A 16296-nucleotide genomic window follows, 5' to 3' on the forward strand; every position below is an offset into this window, starting at 1 on the left:
AGTTTGGAGAGGTATCCCAAAAACATAGGAAGAAATCAGTGGTAGTCACCACTGCCAGTATGGCTTCAACTTGGACATTAAAATACTGACTGGTGTATGTATGTGCATGTCTGCCCCTTGGCAAATCCTCCATAGGACCAAGACCACGTGTGCTGAAATTCTGGTCCTTTCCTGGCTTTTCCAACCTAAACAATTCCATGATCCTGCTTAGCCTCAATGTGTTTTACAGTAGGCGTTTCAGATCCCATCCTCAGTCATTTTTCAGCTCTTCATGGCCAACAAGAAGATTTTTACCTGGTAACTGAAGACAACGTGCGACCTAAGCCTAGAGAGAGTTGTTCCCCATGAAGGCCTCAGTAGAGATTTCAGAGTAACCTAAGCCATGTGCATTGCTCTTCTTTATAAACAACTATAGTTTGGCCTACAGCACTGTTTGCACTCACATAGTATGCGTCAGATCTCATTTAGTTGTGGAGAATCCAATCCTACACTGAAGATTGAGCTGCAGTTGGTGGTTAACATGTCTTTACTCTGTAGGAGCAGAGGTGGACAGCTCTGATCATGGGAGCAGACCTTCCCCAGCTTACTCTTCTCTCCCTCAGCCATTGCATGGTTCACTTCAACTCTTGCAGTTTCTGACTATTGCAAGTTTTCATTGGTTTGCTTCAGACTACTTTTGGTTTTTCGGTTGATCTCTGTTTTAAACTTTCCTTAACAGGAGGGATTTTAGAAGAATGAAGCACACAGTACACGTAGGCAAACAGAGGAGTTTGTCTTAAGGCAGTCCAAGTGCTCATCCGTAGGCAGGGGACTGATTAATGCGCTGTTAGTGCTCAGTGCCGCGCGTCTCTGCTTTCGTGACTTTCCTGATGCCAGCATGTGGCATCAGGCTTGTGATAATGACTGGAAGGAAGGAGCATTTCTTCTTGCATAGTGGGGGGCTTTTCAATCTTGCAGACAAAGGCATAACAAGATCCAGCAACTGAAAGTTGGACAAATTCAACCTTGAAATGAGACACGGTTTCCTAGCTGCAAGGAAAATAAAAAGTTTGGAACAGCTTGCAAGAGGAAATGGGGGAGCTGTCGTTGCTTGGAGTAGAGACAAGATTTGCTATCTCTCTGAAAAGGGTTTCTTTAATCCGGCGTTTGGGAAGGATTCAGCGATTTGTGCGCGCGGGAGGTCAGTCGAAAGGAGCAGAGCAGTGCTGTGTGGTCTTGGTGGGTGAATTACTGGATGTGATTAAATGACCTTTTTGTTTTGGGTCAGCGAACTTCTGTAATAAAAGGATTGGCTGCAGCATGGGGAGGGCTGTGAGGTGTAGCAATACCTTAGAGAAAATAAAAATGAACGTCTGGCTGGCTGTCTTTCTGACTGTTAATAATTAAAGTGTTGCTGTTTACCAAGTGTGCGGTTAAAACCTGCATAGATGTTAATATCAAAGTATTTCAGTGGTAGAAAAAGACTTTGATTCCAAGCAGCTCTGGTTTTTAAGGACCTTTCTCTTTACAGCGTTTGTCATTTTGCCATGTATTCTTCGTTAGAGCCCATTTCGTATCGATCCTCCTCTGGAAGGTGGTGAGAATGGAAAGTGCCTTCGACCACTGCAAAGTGCAGCAAAACACACTGCTGCAAGTGTTACTATTTTTAGGTCCCAGGGGAAGTCTGAAGCAATAATTACCATTATATTTTCATTCTCTCAGCCTTCAACAGCAAACTCTAAAGACTGTATTCAAATTGTGTGCTTTAAACATCTTGAACAGAGTCCCAGAGAGAGAGAAATCAGAACTGTTTAGTGACATTTTGCTTTCTGAAATTCACTAAGTCTGAATATGTGAAAATTTTAGGGCATCTCAATTCAGCCTTAAAACGTCTGTGGTTTTCCAGCAGAAGCACCTGTCCAACTGTTTTATTTCAAGGAGGTGCTCTCACAATGTTCCTGCAGCTTAAATAGTGGTAGGTAAGATTTTGAGGAGTTATTAGAAGTAGCTGAACTCTGCTGCTGTTGAAGCCAACCGAAAAGCCTTCTCAGTGCTTTGATGGCAAAAGGATTAGGCCAGGAGTGAGGACTTTTTGAAGTCAAGTTCAGTCGCTTCTGTATTCAGCTGCAAAGTTCTGCTACCCAAAGTTTCTTGAGCAGTGGCAGGGCTCAGTTGTTCTGCTCCATCCCTCTCCTGGTTTGGATGCTGTTGAAAATGGAGTTCAGATGAAGATCATCTTGTAGAGGCTCTTTCTATGTGAGATGGGTTGATGGTCTGGGTGAGTTGATGGTACAACTGTTGGGTATGACAGCCAAGGAGATTCTGTCCCTTTAGGTGTAACTTGTCTTCAGGACTGAAAAGTCCTCCCATCCAGTGGTATAACGCATGGGCAATGATTTTTGTTGGGTTTCCCCACAAACACAGAGCACACTTCATGCATCATAGCATCACAGAATGGTTTAGGTTGGAAGGGACCTCAAAGACCCCTCAGTCCAACCCCCATGGGCAGGGACACCTCCACCAGCCCGGGCTGCTCCAAGCCCCGGCCAACCTGGCCTTGGGCACTGCCAGGGAGGGGGCACCCACAGCTTCTCTGGGCAACCTGGGCCAAGGCCTCACCACCCTCAGACTGAAGACTTCCTTCCTTATATCTCATCCAGATTTCCCCTCTTTCAGTTTAAAGCCATCACCCCTCATCCTATCACTTGTCCAACCAAGCATCCTTGCCTTCAGGTCCACAGTGAATAAGAGGAGCGTGCTTGGCTGGGAATGGTGCTTGGAAACTGCTTGGGCTGTGGCCTCAGTGTGAAGATACCTGTTGATCTAGGACTCGATGCTGGCAGCAGTCCTGGCCAGGACCCCAGAGCACGCGGTGCCCTTGTGTGTTGTCATCTAGAACTCCCTTGGAGGAAAAAAGGGAATAATTTTGTGTGTTGATGAGCACTGTTCCTTTGGAAACGTGACTGGAAGAGTTGCTTCCCAGCTGGCCAACTTCCGGAAGTCTCAGCAGGTGCAGCACTGCTCAGGATCTTGGGAGGCTGCCACTGGATTCGAAGTTGGAGCCAAGACTAAATTTCAGTTCTTTCAGAGAAGAATTATATAAAACGCAGTGGAAGGGTTTCTAGGCAGTGTTGGAAGGAAAAGTTTAAAACTGGTCGAGAGAGCCATTGGGATTTAAAGGACAAACCCTTTTCTTTAAGTTCTTCTGCTGCCTGCATGCCACAGGGCCAAGGAACTGGCTTTGATTTGTCATTTTCCATTAACATAAATAATAATAATAAATAATGCTGAATTAGATTATGAGCTTTACTAAAGAATATTAATAAAGTAGTTGATGTCCTTTTAAACAAGGGTTCTCTTTAATCGTTATGTTTTCTGAGGCTTGCCTTGGGTACTGAAAACCTCGCGCTGCTCTGATAGCAGTGTGAAAGTGAGTGGCTTGAGGAGCTGGAAGGGGAGCTAAGCAGGTAAGAGGAGTGCTCTGTCGTTGTATCAGCAGGTTTGTGTTTACAGTTCATTAGACCGTGTTTAAAAATACCACGCTGCCAATTTAAATCACAGCTGCGTTCATACAAATTTTGAGATTATCACTTGCTGAACAGAATCCTTCTTTTGCTTTAGCTTGCAGATTCACTTGTGCCCTTGGAGATTAAGCCTGGTATTTCCTTAGCAACAGTTTCTGCCGTGTTGCATACTAAAGACAACAAGCATGTGCTGCAGGTACGGTATAATGGGAGAGGGAGAAAAATATCCTTAATCCAGGTTTGCTGCCATCTGGGACCCCAGCTGTTCTCATGAGGCAACCCCTCCAAAAACTCCTTCCCCCCTGGAGCAGAGTCCTTGTGAGCTGCTTTGTCCTGGCATGTGCGAGTGAGGAATTGCACTTGGAGTAGAGAGTGGGATGCAAATAAATCTCTCTGCCCATTTTTTATTGGCCCCATGCCTGGCTAAGATAAAAGGGGAAATGAGATTATTCATGAAGAGAGGCCACAAATCATACTGCTGTCTTCTGTAACCTGTAGAGCAGGATCAGCATCAGTCAGCCTCTCCTGGACTTAGCAGTGAGGGTTGGAGGGGAGAGGAGACCTAAACCATTCGACATGTGAAGGGACTATCTTCCTTACATTGCCCTGTTCCCCAAAGTAGGGGTGTAGCCCTGCTTTCCTACCACCTCTCTTAGGCTGACACTGCAATTGGTGCTCTGCAGAGGGAGGTGATGTCTGATGGACCTGCTCAGCAGTGAGTGCCCCCATCCCCTTTCTCCTTTGATGCAGGAGCGTGCAGGGAGCTCAGTGAAGCCACGCTGCACGATGCTGCCTCTCCTGCTGGGCAGCAGAGCTGGGCTGGGGCAACTACACTTGGAAAGAGGGCCCAGTACAGTAATACCCTTAATACAGGGACGTAAAGATCAGTTAAGACTTTATATCTGCACAGCAGACAGGCTGTCTTACTTTTTCCCAGTCAGTTCCCTAGAAACACTACACAACACTGAACAATTTGAAGTATTGCAGTGCAGTTGATCTGATGCTGCTTTCTCCTTTGTGTTGTTCATTTACTTTCTTCTCTACTCTGTTTCCTGATGCCAAATAAACTTAGACCTAGGCTTAAAATGCCAGAGCCCTCACAAAGAGATGGAGGTAAGCCAGCACAGCGGTGTCTGTCAGTACTGGCTGAGCCTGAGACTTCTGGGGGGTACAGAAGCTGTGTGCAGACAAACCCCAAAAACTCAGCCTACAAACAGAACCATGTGAGTGATTCATGCACAAATAACATGATACAAGCACATAAGCCCAGCAGTTGAGGGGAAGATGGTGGGGTTTGTAAAGTGACTCAAGTGCATCCCTGCTTGTGGACTTGAAGCCTGAGCAGGCAGCATTTCTCTCCAAGGCTGTAAACTGCCCTTCCCTGGCTGTTGAAGGAAACAGAGACATCACAGCAGCAGGTTCAGACACGATGCTGCACGACGGGAAAGACACGGAGTGGCAGGGAGCCCAGTCTGTCACCTGCAGCGTACAGGGTGCTACAAGGTGGCTGGGGTTAATTCAGGCCAATTCCCTGCCTGTTGTGCAGATGCATTCCCTGGCAAATGGCCTTGCCAAAATTTTGGAGTCATTTTCCCCAGCGCCTTTTTCCCAGGGACTGAGTTGCTCACACTTCCCCGACCTAACTGACTTGGCACAGGACACGTGGACTTATTTTACACAACAATTTCCTCCCCGTGCTTTTTATAGGAATCAAGTTTTCATCTCCATGCGTTGGAATGTGCTTTCAGCAGTGCAGTGCCGTGTCAGCTACCACCGCACGTGCTGAGCCTGCCTCCCCCTCCCTGCTACCAGAGAAGGGTCTCGGGGATGAGTTCACACCGATAGCTTTCTGAAACAGCACAAAATTACACCCAGACCCCACTCCAGGGAGTTTTCAAGCTCTGCATTATCTCTCACACCTGCTCGTCTGTATTCAAGTTCTTCCTGAAGACTCACTTTTCTGAGGCCGATGAGAAATAGATTACGCATTTTTCTCATTCCCTGAGTACCTACTTGCTCTGAATTTGCTGCTTCTCAACCTGTTGCGTCTTTCAGAGTGTGATTTTTCAAGGCGTTGACTTCTTTAAGGCGTGATTCCTAAATATTGCAGAGTGCTTGGATGCTAAACCAGAAAGCTTCAGTCTTGAATTGAGTCAGACAGACCTTTTAAGATGACGGCAATTTCAACAGAACTGAATTTGAGAGGAATTTTAAGATGATGGAGCTTTGCACTAAAACTGCTCATTCATTTCTGTAGGTGGTGTGCAGAGCTGCAGTGGAGCCCAAGGCTGGGCTTCTCCTCTCCCCTTCAGCCCTGCAATATTCCCCGTTAGCTGCAGAAAACAAAATCAGTATTCCTTTTCTATCCCACGTACTTATTATTCCAACTAAATAATATCATCAGCTGACGTATTATTATATATAATATAAGAAGCTGACGTGATTCACTGCATTACTGTGCACCTTCTCATCCCTCAGCTCCCTCCAAAACCTCCGCAGCCGCCCGCCGGCAAGAAGCGCAAGCGCGTGAGCGATGATGTGCCAGAGTGCAAACCCTTGAAGCCACTGCTGAGCGGCTCCATTCCTGTGGACCAGTTCGTGCAGACGCTGGAGAAGGTACCAAGACTTTGGTGGCACGTGAGGCTCAAGCAGATTTCTGCTCGTCTCAGAAATGCGCTGCTTTGCTCGCAGAGAGAGGGGAAAATAACGGTGGTGTGGCTGAAATGACAGAGGGGCTATTGAACTGGTAGAGGAATTTTGGGGATGCGTGTCCCTGCACTGAATAGTTCCCTGTGGGGACGTGTCCTGATAGAGGGGCTCTGTGTCACCTCCTCCTGCTTTCCTGTGGCTGTTGGGGTCACTCCATGTGGGTGAATTTCCCCGGTGTAACTTTTGGACTCATCGGCTGGTTTCCAATAAATATAACAGTGGGGAGGAGGTCTCAGAATTAGAAATCCCTACAAGTTTAGTGAAAGTGAGGTGACTGAGTGAAGAATTGATGCTGGAAATGTCTCCACTGATGGAGAGGCTTCCATGACGCTGCAGCACAGGGGCTTGGTGGCTGAACTCACAGGCCCTTGGTCACTGCTCTGTGGAGCCCTGTTCTCACCTGTGTAATTCCTTGGAGAAAATGAGCAGGAAAAAGGGCAGGATTGTCTGTGAGAAAGTTTGCCCTGGGGTTCAGTACCTCTCCTCTATTATCTTTGAGGCACTAATGTCAGCAGATGGTCATTTTTGTCGTTAAAGCAGTCACTTGTCCTCTGTCACTCAAGATTTGGCAGTTGCTGTGACCTGGTGTAGTAGAAAATACTGACTTTAGCCTCCCTGTTCTGCACTTTATCCATCTGTATAATGAAGCTCATATTTAGCTTATCCTATGAGTGTTTCCTCTGCAAATCCCAGAGCTTTGGGATATCTGCATACTCTGCATTTTGTAGCCATTCTCTCCTTTCCACTATGCCCTATTCCTACATCTCTACCTGCTCCTCTGAGTTGTAGTAACTGTGGTCTCTTTTACTCCCTCCCCAGCACGGTTTCAGTGACGTGAAGGTGGAGGACACAGCCAAGGGCCACATCGTCCTCCTCCAGGAGGCAGAAACCCTCATTCAGATCGAGGAGGACTCCACACACATCATCTGCGACAACGACGAACCTTTGCGGGTGAAACTGCGCGACCTGGTCCTCAAATTCCTGCAGAAATTTTAGCTCGTGGACAAGGAGACAGCCCAGAGCTGAGAGCCCAGGGAGAGAATTTCCTGATTCAAAGAGACCAAAAACCACCTTTCCTTTCATAGAGAAGCAAGGAAGTATTTTTTAATATCTATATATTTTTTAAGTTTTCTTTTTAGCCAGTTGTGGAATACTTTATAGGGGATTCCTGTGCTGTAAAATTGGGAGTTGGAATCTTACAGGAGATACGGACTGCAGAGTAAGTAAATAGAGTGTTTATTTACCAGGTCAGGGTGAAAATGGGTGCAGATGCAGACATTTCTCTGTCTGACCCTCTCAGTGATGTTTGCCCCAGTTCTTTACCTGAGAAAACTCAAGAAGAACTTTGAAACAACAGCCTCTGATACTGAGAGATTTATTTTTTCCCCACTGCTTCTTCCTGGTCACCAGACCCAATTTCCCATCTGCCCTCCGTTACATTGCGTGTTTCACTGGCACGGAGGAGAATGAGAAAGCTGGTGAGGCAAAGAGTGTAAAAATAAAAGAAAGATTATAAAAATAGAAGTAGAACAAGGGGGCTATGGTGGATGTGGGGAATAGCTTCGATGCGGCAAAAGCCTGGCCATTCCCTGCAAAGCAAAGGGATTTTTTGGGAAAGCTGTGTGCTGTAGCAATGCACTGGTGCTGTTCTGACCAGATTTACCCACCCAGCTCCAGGCTCTTCACTGGGACAGGAAAGGACTGGGTCCTGCTGGGTCTCTCCATCATCAGCGCAGGAAGTGTCTCAGGAGATGCTTTCCAAGGAGTTCAGCTCCCAGTGCTCATGAAAAAGCTTTGGGATTTAAGTGCCTCTTGTTTCTACCTTCCGAAAAGCTGCTCCTTCAGCCCCCACAGCCCCAAATCCTGGGTGAAATACTGAGTCCTTTATACCAAGCCATCTGTACTGCAGACCTGGGGAGGCTTTTCGCTCCCAAAATCGTCTGCTTGGGGCCTAAACTTAGTTCATCGTATTGCTTTTAAAAGCGCCCGATTTCTCAGTTTTACTGCTGTTTGTTTTTTATTGGCTTGTTTTGTATTTATTTGGTGTTAAAAATAAAAAGCATTGTAAGGCTGCCAAGGAGGAAGCGCATTCTGTGGTTTATAAAAGCATCTGCATGCCTATTCCACGTACGCATTTGTAAAATATAACTACTCCTCCAGTTTATGGCTTTGGGGAAATTAAGGCAGTGGAAGAACAGCTCTGTAATAAAATCTATTCGCTATTGCAGTTTCCGCATCGCGTTTCGTCCGCATTAAAGGGTTTCTGTTCGATGGGATGTGCGGACTCCAGCGTGCACACCTTTGCTCTGGGTGTCTGTCGTGGGCGTGAGAGAAACAGCGCCATTAACGTGATAAAAAACTTCTCGCAGCAGCATTAATCCTCATAAGAGTTTACAACGTTTGCAGTAGCTCGGCTTCTTTATCATCGCTGGGAAATGGAATAAAAGAACTGGACGTATTTCACCTCGTAATTAAATCTCCAAAAAAGATTATTCAGAAAAAAAAGCCTTGAAATGTGAAGTCCTTGAGAGCCTCTTTCTCCTTGTCACCTCGCCCGGCTCCAGCGCTGCTCCCAGTTCTCCAGAGCCCTCGTTTTGTGAGTATGCTCATTTGCATCTATAATTACAGGGGACTTCATTTGTTGCTTTAAGAAGCCAGACCCGAGGTTGGGCCTTGCTGCTTGTTGCATTCACCATTCCAGGAAGGTGGGAGCTTCTGCTCGGGGAAGGCTGTGCTCGAGCAACCGAGTGTCAGGAAATCGGAGCCAGTGTCCTGCCACCATGGACTCATGGGGACCGTGCGGGGAACCATAGGAATGTGGAAAAAATTCACCCTGAAAAGCTTATTTTGGAGCAAAGAACAAGGTAAAAATCCATTTACCAGCACAGTGAAAGCCCCATCACCAACCTGCAATGCCTCCTCTGGGTTTCCTGGTGGCTGTTGTCGTCCGTAATTAACAACTCCTGGCTGCTTACAAACAACAGCACCATCCCCTCGTTGTACCACTGCGCTTCTGGACCTTCCCAGCCTGGCTCCACCAACATTTTGGATCATTGAGGGCTCCAACCCATGACTTTACCCCTCGCCAAACTGCATTTGGAGGCCGCATGGGTGCAGCTGAGCAGAGCAGCAGCTCCTTGGTGGTAAATGGGCTCTGCGTGCCCATGACCCGAGGAACGGGAAGCATTAAAGCCCAGCCATGAAGAATCAAGCCCTCGGCTGCGGTGGAGCCTGCGGTCAGGAGGATTCCCTTGATCTGAACTAGTGCTGGGGCACACGGGGACATTTCTGGGACATTTTGGTGGCCGTGTGACATGGAGCCCTGCTGTTACAGGGCCATAGAGTCACTGACATAAAGGATTTGATGAAATGCTGTGTTTCTCTGACTGCAGGTGTGCAAGGGCAGGAAGGTGAGCGGGTTTCGCTGTCTTTGCCGAAACAACGCGGTCCAACCAGGCTCCCATGTCAGGGGACGGCGACCTCCCAGCGTGCTCCTCCAGCACCACCTCGTAATGCAGAAGGTCAGGTTGGACAGAGAGGTTTTACTGCTTGCAAGGTGTTAGGGAAATATGTAAATGTGACTTTCCCCTTATGTGAAACAGAAATCCTAGACCTCCTTCGCAGGCTGCTTTGAGGTTTGGAGCTGAAACCCGCTGCGGCAAAAGTTGAATTAAAAATCACAGAGGTTGGCAGGGAATTGGGGAACTGGGAATGAACAGGAACTCACGGACACGACTGGAAATGGATTTGAGCTCAGCACTTTTAGTTTTTAGCTTGAGTCACTGAAAGGCAACTGATGCCATTGAGCTGTCACACCAAAGCCCTTATTTGAGGTGCAAAGCTCTGACTGCTACCAGTCCCAGCCATGCCGGTGTTTTATTGGGCCATCTGGTAGCTAATGACTTTCCTAAGGCTCTCCCACCCTCCTGAGGGGAAAAAAAAAGAATCCATTTAAATGTTTTCACATTTTTTTTCCTTGTCATTTTGGGCAGGAAAAGTTCTTACTGCTCCGGTCCAGCGTCTGAAAACGGATGCATTTCTTATAAACAGAAAGGTTGTGCCTGCTGGAAAAATAAACGTAATGGGGAGGGATTCTTTAAGGAAAAAAATCTTAATTAAACTAGCAAAAATAAGTGCTTGTTCATTCCGCAGAGAGGAAGAAAAATAAATAGCATTTCTTCAGGCTGGGTCAGTCGTGCCGAGGTAACCATGGCAGCCCAGGAGAGCTGGAATACGACGATGCCAAATGGATTTTAACCAGAGACGCAGCCTTTAATGGCCAAGCAGCAGCAAAGGTACTCGGTGTCACTCTTGCTATTAGAAAGGAAAATAAAACCCCCGTGACCACGTGTGATGCGGGCGTCCCGCATCCCGTGCTGTGCATCCCCATCCTCTCCACCGCAACTGGCGGCTGCACCTCATCCCCATATGTGATTAATTCTCCGTGCGCTTCCCATCCTCTGCGGGGCCGCATCGCCGGGCTGCAGAATAACGGGGAGAAAAGGTTAAAATCAGCTTGCTGCACTTGGCTGGCTTTTACGGAGCAGCTCTTCCTGGCTGGGGAGAAGGCGATTGTGTTTTCTTTCCATTAACGTGAGCCTTAATAAAACCAACCGGACCAAGAAATTCAATTCCAGGCTCGTGCTGGCCCCGCCGTGCCCAGGCGCAGACGCTGGGGCTCAGCTGGCCCCAATGCCACTTCAGTGTCACCTCCTTGGGGACCTGGACGTGAGGACCTGAGGGAAGCTGGAGGAGATGTTGGGTCTGCATCCCATTGGCAGCTCAGCTTTGGGGAGGAACATCTGGGACCCATCACTTGGGACCCATCACGAAGGCCCTACCACTTGAACCCCCTCCCTTTCCAGTGCCCCATGGCTTTGGGGACCCGTCACCAAGTCTTGAGGCCCACAGGGACCAAGACCTTGGGGTTACAGCCCAGGCACAGGTACCCACGTGCTGTGGGGAGCTCTGGGGCCCATGGGGACACAGCACCTCACCCATGAGGACATTTGGGGGCCTTGGGGCAGCCCCAGGACCCCGGGGCCAGGCTTTGTTAGGGCCGGACATCACAGCCCACATCCCACGTGTTTTTACTGGCAGGGCTGAACAATTAAAGGCTTTTTGCCTCGATTAATGCAAAATATTAAATTATTGCCCCATGCTTCCTCTCCCTTGGCCCCACAGCTGTCCCCAAGTGCCCCTGGGACACGTTCATCTCCTGCAGCCGGGTCCTACTGCAGTGGTAACCAAAGGTGTGAACACTGGTAAATGTTGCATCATCATCATCATCATCATCATCATCATCATCATCATCATCATTATTATTATTATTATTATTATCATCATCATCATCATCATCATCATCATCATCATTATCATTATTATTATTATTTTATTGATGTTAATGAGTTCTTGGTACCAAAAGGAGTAAGGGACGGAGCAAAGCAGCCCCATGTCCCCTGCTCCTACATGGGGAAGCCCAACCACAGGCAAAGACATCACGACTTGTCTTATTTTCATTATTATTATCCTGTCGGCAGCAAAACTGTGGGGTGAGAGCTGGACAAGCCGCCACGCACGAGCGCAGGGCCCTCTGCCAAGAAACACCCGCAAGAAAAGCTTTAAACCCAAGGCAGTCAGAGCGGGAGTTACACCTCACTTCTCTTTTTTTTTGTAGTATTCTTCAAGGGAAAAGGAATAAAACGCAGTTGGGTTTTGTCGTGGTGCTGCTCCGGGACTCGCTGCACCCCCCCCGGGGCAGAGCTGGGCTCTGGTGCTGGGTCTAGGGGTGTTTATTTTTTGTTCTATATTAAATTACTCAGCGGGTGAAACCGAACGGTCACAATTATCCTTCCCCTGCAGGCACAGCGCTGAGCCCGGCACAGGTCTTTAATTAATTGCCTGGTTAATAACTGCTCATTTCCCGCCGCCTGCTCTTCACATCCCTGTGTTGGGGCTCCAAATGTCGATGTGCTGCCTTCGCTGGGCGCCTGCTGCTGCTTCTCCTCACACTGAGGCAAACCCTGCTTGGCCCAGGGGGTCTAAGCCAGGTCCAGGGGTTTTAAGCCAAACCCAGGGGGTTTTAGGCCAGGCCCAGGTGGTTTAAGCCAGGCCCAGGGGGTATAAGGCAGGCCAGGGGTTTTAAGCCAAGCCTGGGGGTTTTAAGCCAGACCCGGGGGTTTTGAGCCAGGCCCAGGGGGTTTAAGGCAGGCTTGGGGGTTTTAAGCCAGACCCAGGGGTTTTTTGAACCAGATCCAGGGGTTTTGAGCCAGGCCCAGGGGGTTTTAGACCAAGCCCAGGGGGTTTAAGCCAGGCTCAGGGGTTTAAGCCAGGCCCAGGGGGGTTTAGACAAAGCCCAGGGGGTTTTAAGCCAAGCCCAGGGGGTTTAAGCCAGGCCTGGAGGGTTTAAGGCAGGCTTGGGGGTTTTAAGCCAGATCTGGGGGTTTTAGGCCAAGCCCAGGGGGTTTTAGGCCAGGCCCAAGGGGTTTTAAGCCAAGCTCAGGGGGTTTAAGCCAGGCCTGGGGGGTTTAAGGCAGGCTTGGGGGTTTTAAGCCAGACCTGGGTGTTTTAAGCCAGACCCAGGGGTTTTAAGCCAGGCCCAGGGGGGTTTAAGGCAGGCCCAGGAGGTTAAAGCCAGGCCAAGGGGGTTTAAGGCAGGCCCAGGAGTTTTAAACCAGGCCCAGGGAGTTTAAGCCGAGCCCAGGACTCCCAAATCCCCTTACAGCTTCCATTGCCATCGCCCCAGTGCTAAAAGCAGAGCCCGGGGAGTGAGGAAGGCAATGGGAACCCTTGCTGTGCACCCACAAAACCACAGTGGCCTTTGCTTTTCAGCTGCTGACAGCTCTGGGGAACTTCTGAAACACTGGGGACGATAAAAATCCTCTTTTTCTTCCCGAAGCCTGTCAGGGGCCGTGGCTGGCAGTGAGACGGAGGCATAAATCCTGTGCATTGCCAGCGACGCACCCTGAAAGATTGCATGGATGTAGGGATTCATAACACCCCCCTTCCCCGCCAGTCCAGTGCCCCACACCACCACCCGCTCTTGAATTTAAGCCCTTTCTTTTGGGTTGTTTCAAAGGGGAAGTGATGCTGCGGTGTCCAGCCCCACAGGAGCATTTTTCCTACATTTCCAGCTGGGAAAAACAAAACCCCAAATCCAATCTTTTCCCTTGTTCTGAGCTCCTCGGTGTGGCCAGGGCACACACAGTGCCGTGCAAGGGTGCAAGCATCCACGCCAGCAGCCGCTGGTCCTTCCCTGGGCTCTGCAGGAGCTGGTTGCTTTTATGGCAACACAGGGAGCAACTGCAGTTAAATTCCTCTTTTTTTTGTCAAGGAATGCGTCATCCGAAAGGGAAAACTGAGGAGAGCAATTTTTGGGAAGAGACCCCAGGCATTTGGGAGGCAGAGCACCCACCACCTCCCTTCTGGCAGCAAAATAATACAGGGTTCCCCCAAATCCTGGAAGTAAAACCAAGCATGGACAGTCCTGGTAGGGAAAAGCCTTTACCTCCAGGCAGCAGGGAAAGCAAAGGGCACAGCTGCCCGGGGACAGCAGCGCGGGTGGGTGACACAGAGGTGACCGTGGAGGAAGCAACTGCTTGGGAGGGAAGGCCAAAAAAAAAACCCTGGGGAGATGCTGGTTTTTGGGGTGCCCCTTGCTGCCGTGAGCCCCATCTGGGTCCCCGTCCCACCCCCAGCCCCTGGCGAAGCAGGCACGGAGACGCCGTCAAGTTAAATTCTCCATTTATTGGATCCTTTTACAAAAAGAAAGAAAAAAAAAGAAAACCTCAACATTGTGCTCGTGTTAAGGAGGGTTCCTGTGTTTCTCTTTTTCTTTTCTCTCGGTTTTTGTCTGTTATTTTCTTTATAAACCTGCTGCTCACGGAGCATTTGCACGACCAGGGCGCGGGATGGGGACAGGGGCTGTGCTGTGCGACGTGAAGGGGCCCGGGGGGTCCGTGTCCCCGCAGACGATGGCTATTTACAGCGAGCGTGGAGAAACCTCGCTCCGCGCACACCCCTGGGCCTGGGTGAGGTGTCGGGGACGCTGGGAGCACTGGGAAGGGCGGTGGTGGAACTGGGAGGAATGGTGCAGCCTGACCTGAGCTTTGGGGGCACCCCTGGGCATCCCGGGGGAGCAAAAGAGGATGTTTGGGATGGGGACAGGGGCTGGGCCTGAGGACAGCGCAGGTCTTGGGGTGCCTCAGGAGCCGAATTTCGGGGTGCGAATTGTGAGCCTGGGAAGATTTGGGAAGATTTGGGCAAGAGCCACAGCAGCAGAGGATGTGGGGAGGGCCGGCACCAGCCCTGCGGGTGGGGAGGGAGATGCCCTCTCTGGCGTTTGGTTTCCTGATGGACCCCATCCCAGCTGCTTACCCCTTCACCCCCAAATCCTGCCCCATCGGGGGAGCTTAGAGAGGAGGAACCCATCCCATGGCGCACACGGGGATCCCATCACCACCACGACGACTGAGCCCCGGCTACCGCAGCACCGGGGATCCTCCAAAAAACCACCCCAACACTTTGTGCAAGTGAAGAGCCTGGGAGGAAGAAAAATTCGGATTTCCATCCCCAATCTCCACATCTCCACCACTGATCTCACACTTCCACCACCGATCTCCGCGTCTCCACCGGTCTCGAACTGGAACGCGCCCATGGGAAGGAAGAAACCCCCGACCCCGGGCTGGCTCTGCCTGCAGCCAAGCAACGACTGGGCAAACCCCAGCACAAACACTTCACCCCACGTCCCCCCTTTCCGAGCTCCCGGCATTACGGTCTCTCAGCAGAACAGTACAATTTTCCTTCAGGTTTTTTGGCACTCAGCTGCCGAGAAGGGGCTCTCTGTTTATATAAAGTGCAATCCATGCCTTGCTCCTTGTCTGACTCCTGCTCCGCTCCGACACCGGGGACCTGGACGTGAGCGACCGCTAACGAAGCAGCGAGTAACGAGGGGAGGACGAAGGCCATCAGGCCACGGCTCCTCTCCGAGCAGGGGCAGCAAACGCCCTGCCTGGTGTTTCGGGGCCTCACAGGAGCCTCAAATCAGATTTTTCAAGAGACTGCGAGCATTCACTGCTGCACCCTGAGCACCTGATGGTAAAACAAAGAGTGAAAAGGAGAAAAGCCATACGGAGAGGGAAAGATGCCGTATTTCGCTGTGGTCTGCAGTGCTGGTGAAGGCATGAATATGCTTGGCTCTGCTGGGACAGGTGGCTCCTTCCCCTTCCCAGGGTGCCCCCCAACCCGGGGCTGACATGAAAAAATGGCTTAAAACCCCAAAACTTAACAACCCAGAACACGGTGCAGGCTGCAGGAGAGAAGCGTGGCCGGGGCTGAACTTAGGAGTGAGCCCAGGAGCCGCTGAGGGCCCGTCCCTGCTCCTCTTTTGGGACACAGCAGAGACACAGCCGGGTGGTGACATCCTTGGGGCGCTGGGCCGTTGAGCTGGAACCTGCCCCAGTGGCGGCCAGGCCTGGAAAATGGGGGATAGCGAGGCCAGACACACACGTTTCACCTTCCCATGTCCACAGGCTGCCCTGGGACACGTTGGGGGACATCATCACACAAGAGAGGGCAACCCCTGTTGTCCCCTCCTACGGACCCAGATAAAGCAGACTGGTGAGTGGAGCACGGAGGTCGGGCGATCGCAGGACGTTACGGCGTTTCGCTTCGGTGGGAGAGAAACCAGCTCCAAAACCAGCTCCAAAACCAGCCCCGTGAACGCCATCCCAGCAGCATTTCCCATCGCAGATGAAGGAAAGCTCTTGGTGGGATCAACCTGTGAATGCAGCCCAAAACCAGGGCAAGCATGGATGGGAGCGGGGTTTAAGGCAAACCCGAGGTGGGTGTGTTTCGCCTGGGGATGGGGTCGAGGGATGAGGCAGAGTGGGAACGGGCCCATGGTGCAGCCCCAGGCCGGGTTGTGCTTTGCTTGGGCTCTGCTTGGCTGCTCAGAGCAGCGTCAGCGTCTTCTCCTTCCTCCACCCCATAAAATGCCAAGAGAGAAAACCTTACTCCCATCCTCCAGCGCTGTCAGCCCCTGCAGATGCATCGTTCCCAAGCCCCAAACACACTCCCTGGCTTC

At 50.3% G+C, this 16296-nt stretch overlaps 1 protein-coding gene across 1 annotated transcript in view; it reads left to right on the forward strand.

The window, feature by feature from the left end:
- Positions 1-7208, forward strand: part of LOC104536854 (integrator complex subunit 9-like) — a gene marked incomplete at its 5' end in the record, with an annotated part of 22735 nt that extends 15527 nt beyond the window's left edge. Inside the window, 3 exons of the mRNA XM_010179583.1 lie at positions 3601-3699; positions 5982-6119; positions 7032-7208. Of these exons, the coding sequence (XP_010177885.1) occupies positions 3601-3699; positions 5982-6119; positions 7032-7208 (414 nt within the window). The remainder of the gene's footprint in view (positions 1-3600; positions 3700-5981; positions 6120-7031) is intronic.
- Positions 7209-16296: the final 9088 nt, after the last annotated feature.

The sequence above is a fragment of the Mesitornis unicolor genome, unplaced genomic scaffold, assembly GCF_000695765.1.
Source record: "Mesitornis unicolor isolate BGI_N332 unplaced genomic scaffold, ASM69576v1 scaffold15842, whole genome shotgun sequence".
NCBI lineage: Eukaryota > Metazoa > Chordata > Aves > Mesitornithiformes > Mesitornithidae > Mesitornis > Mesitornis unicolor.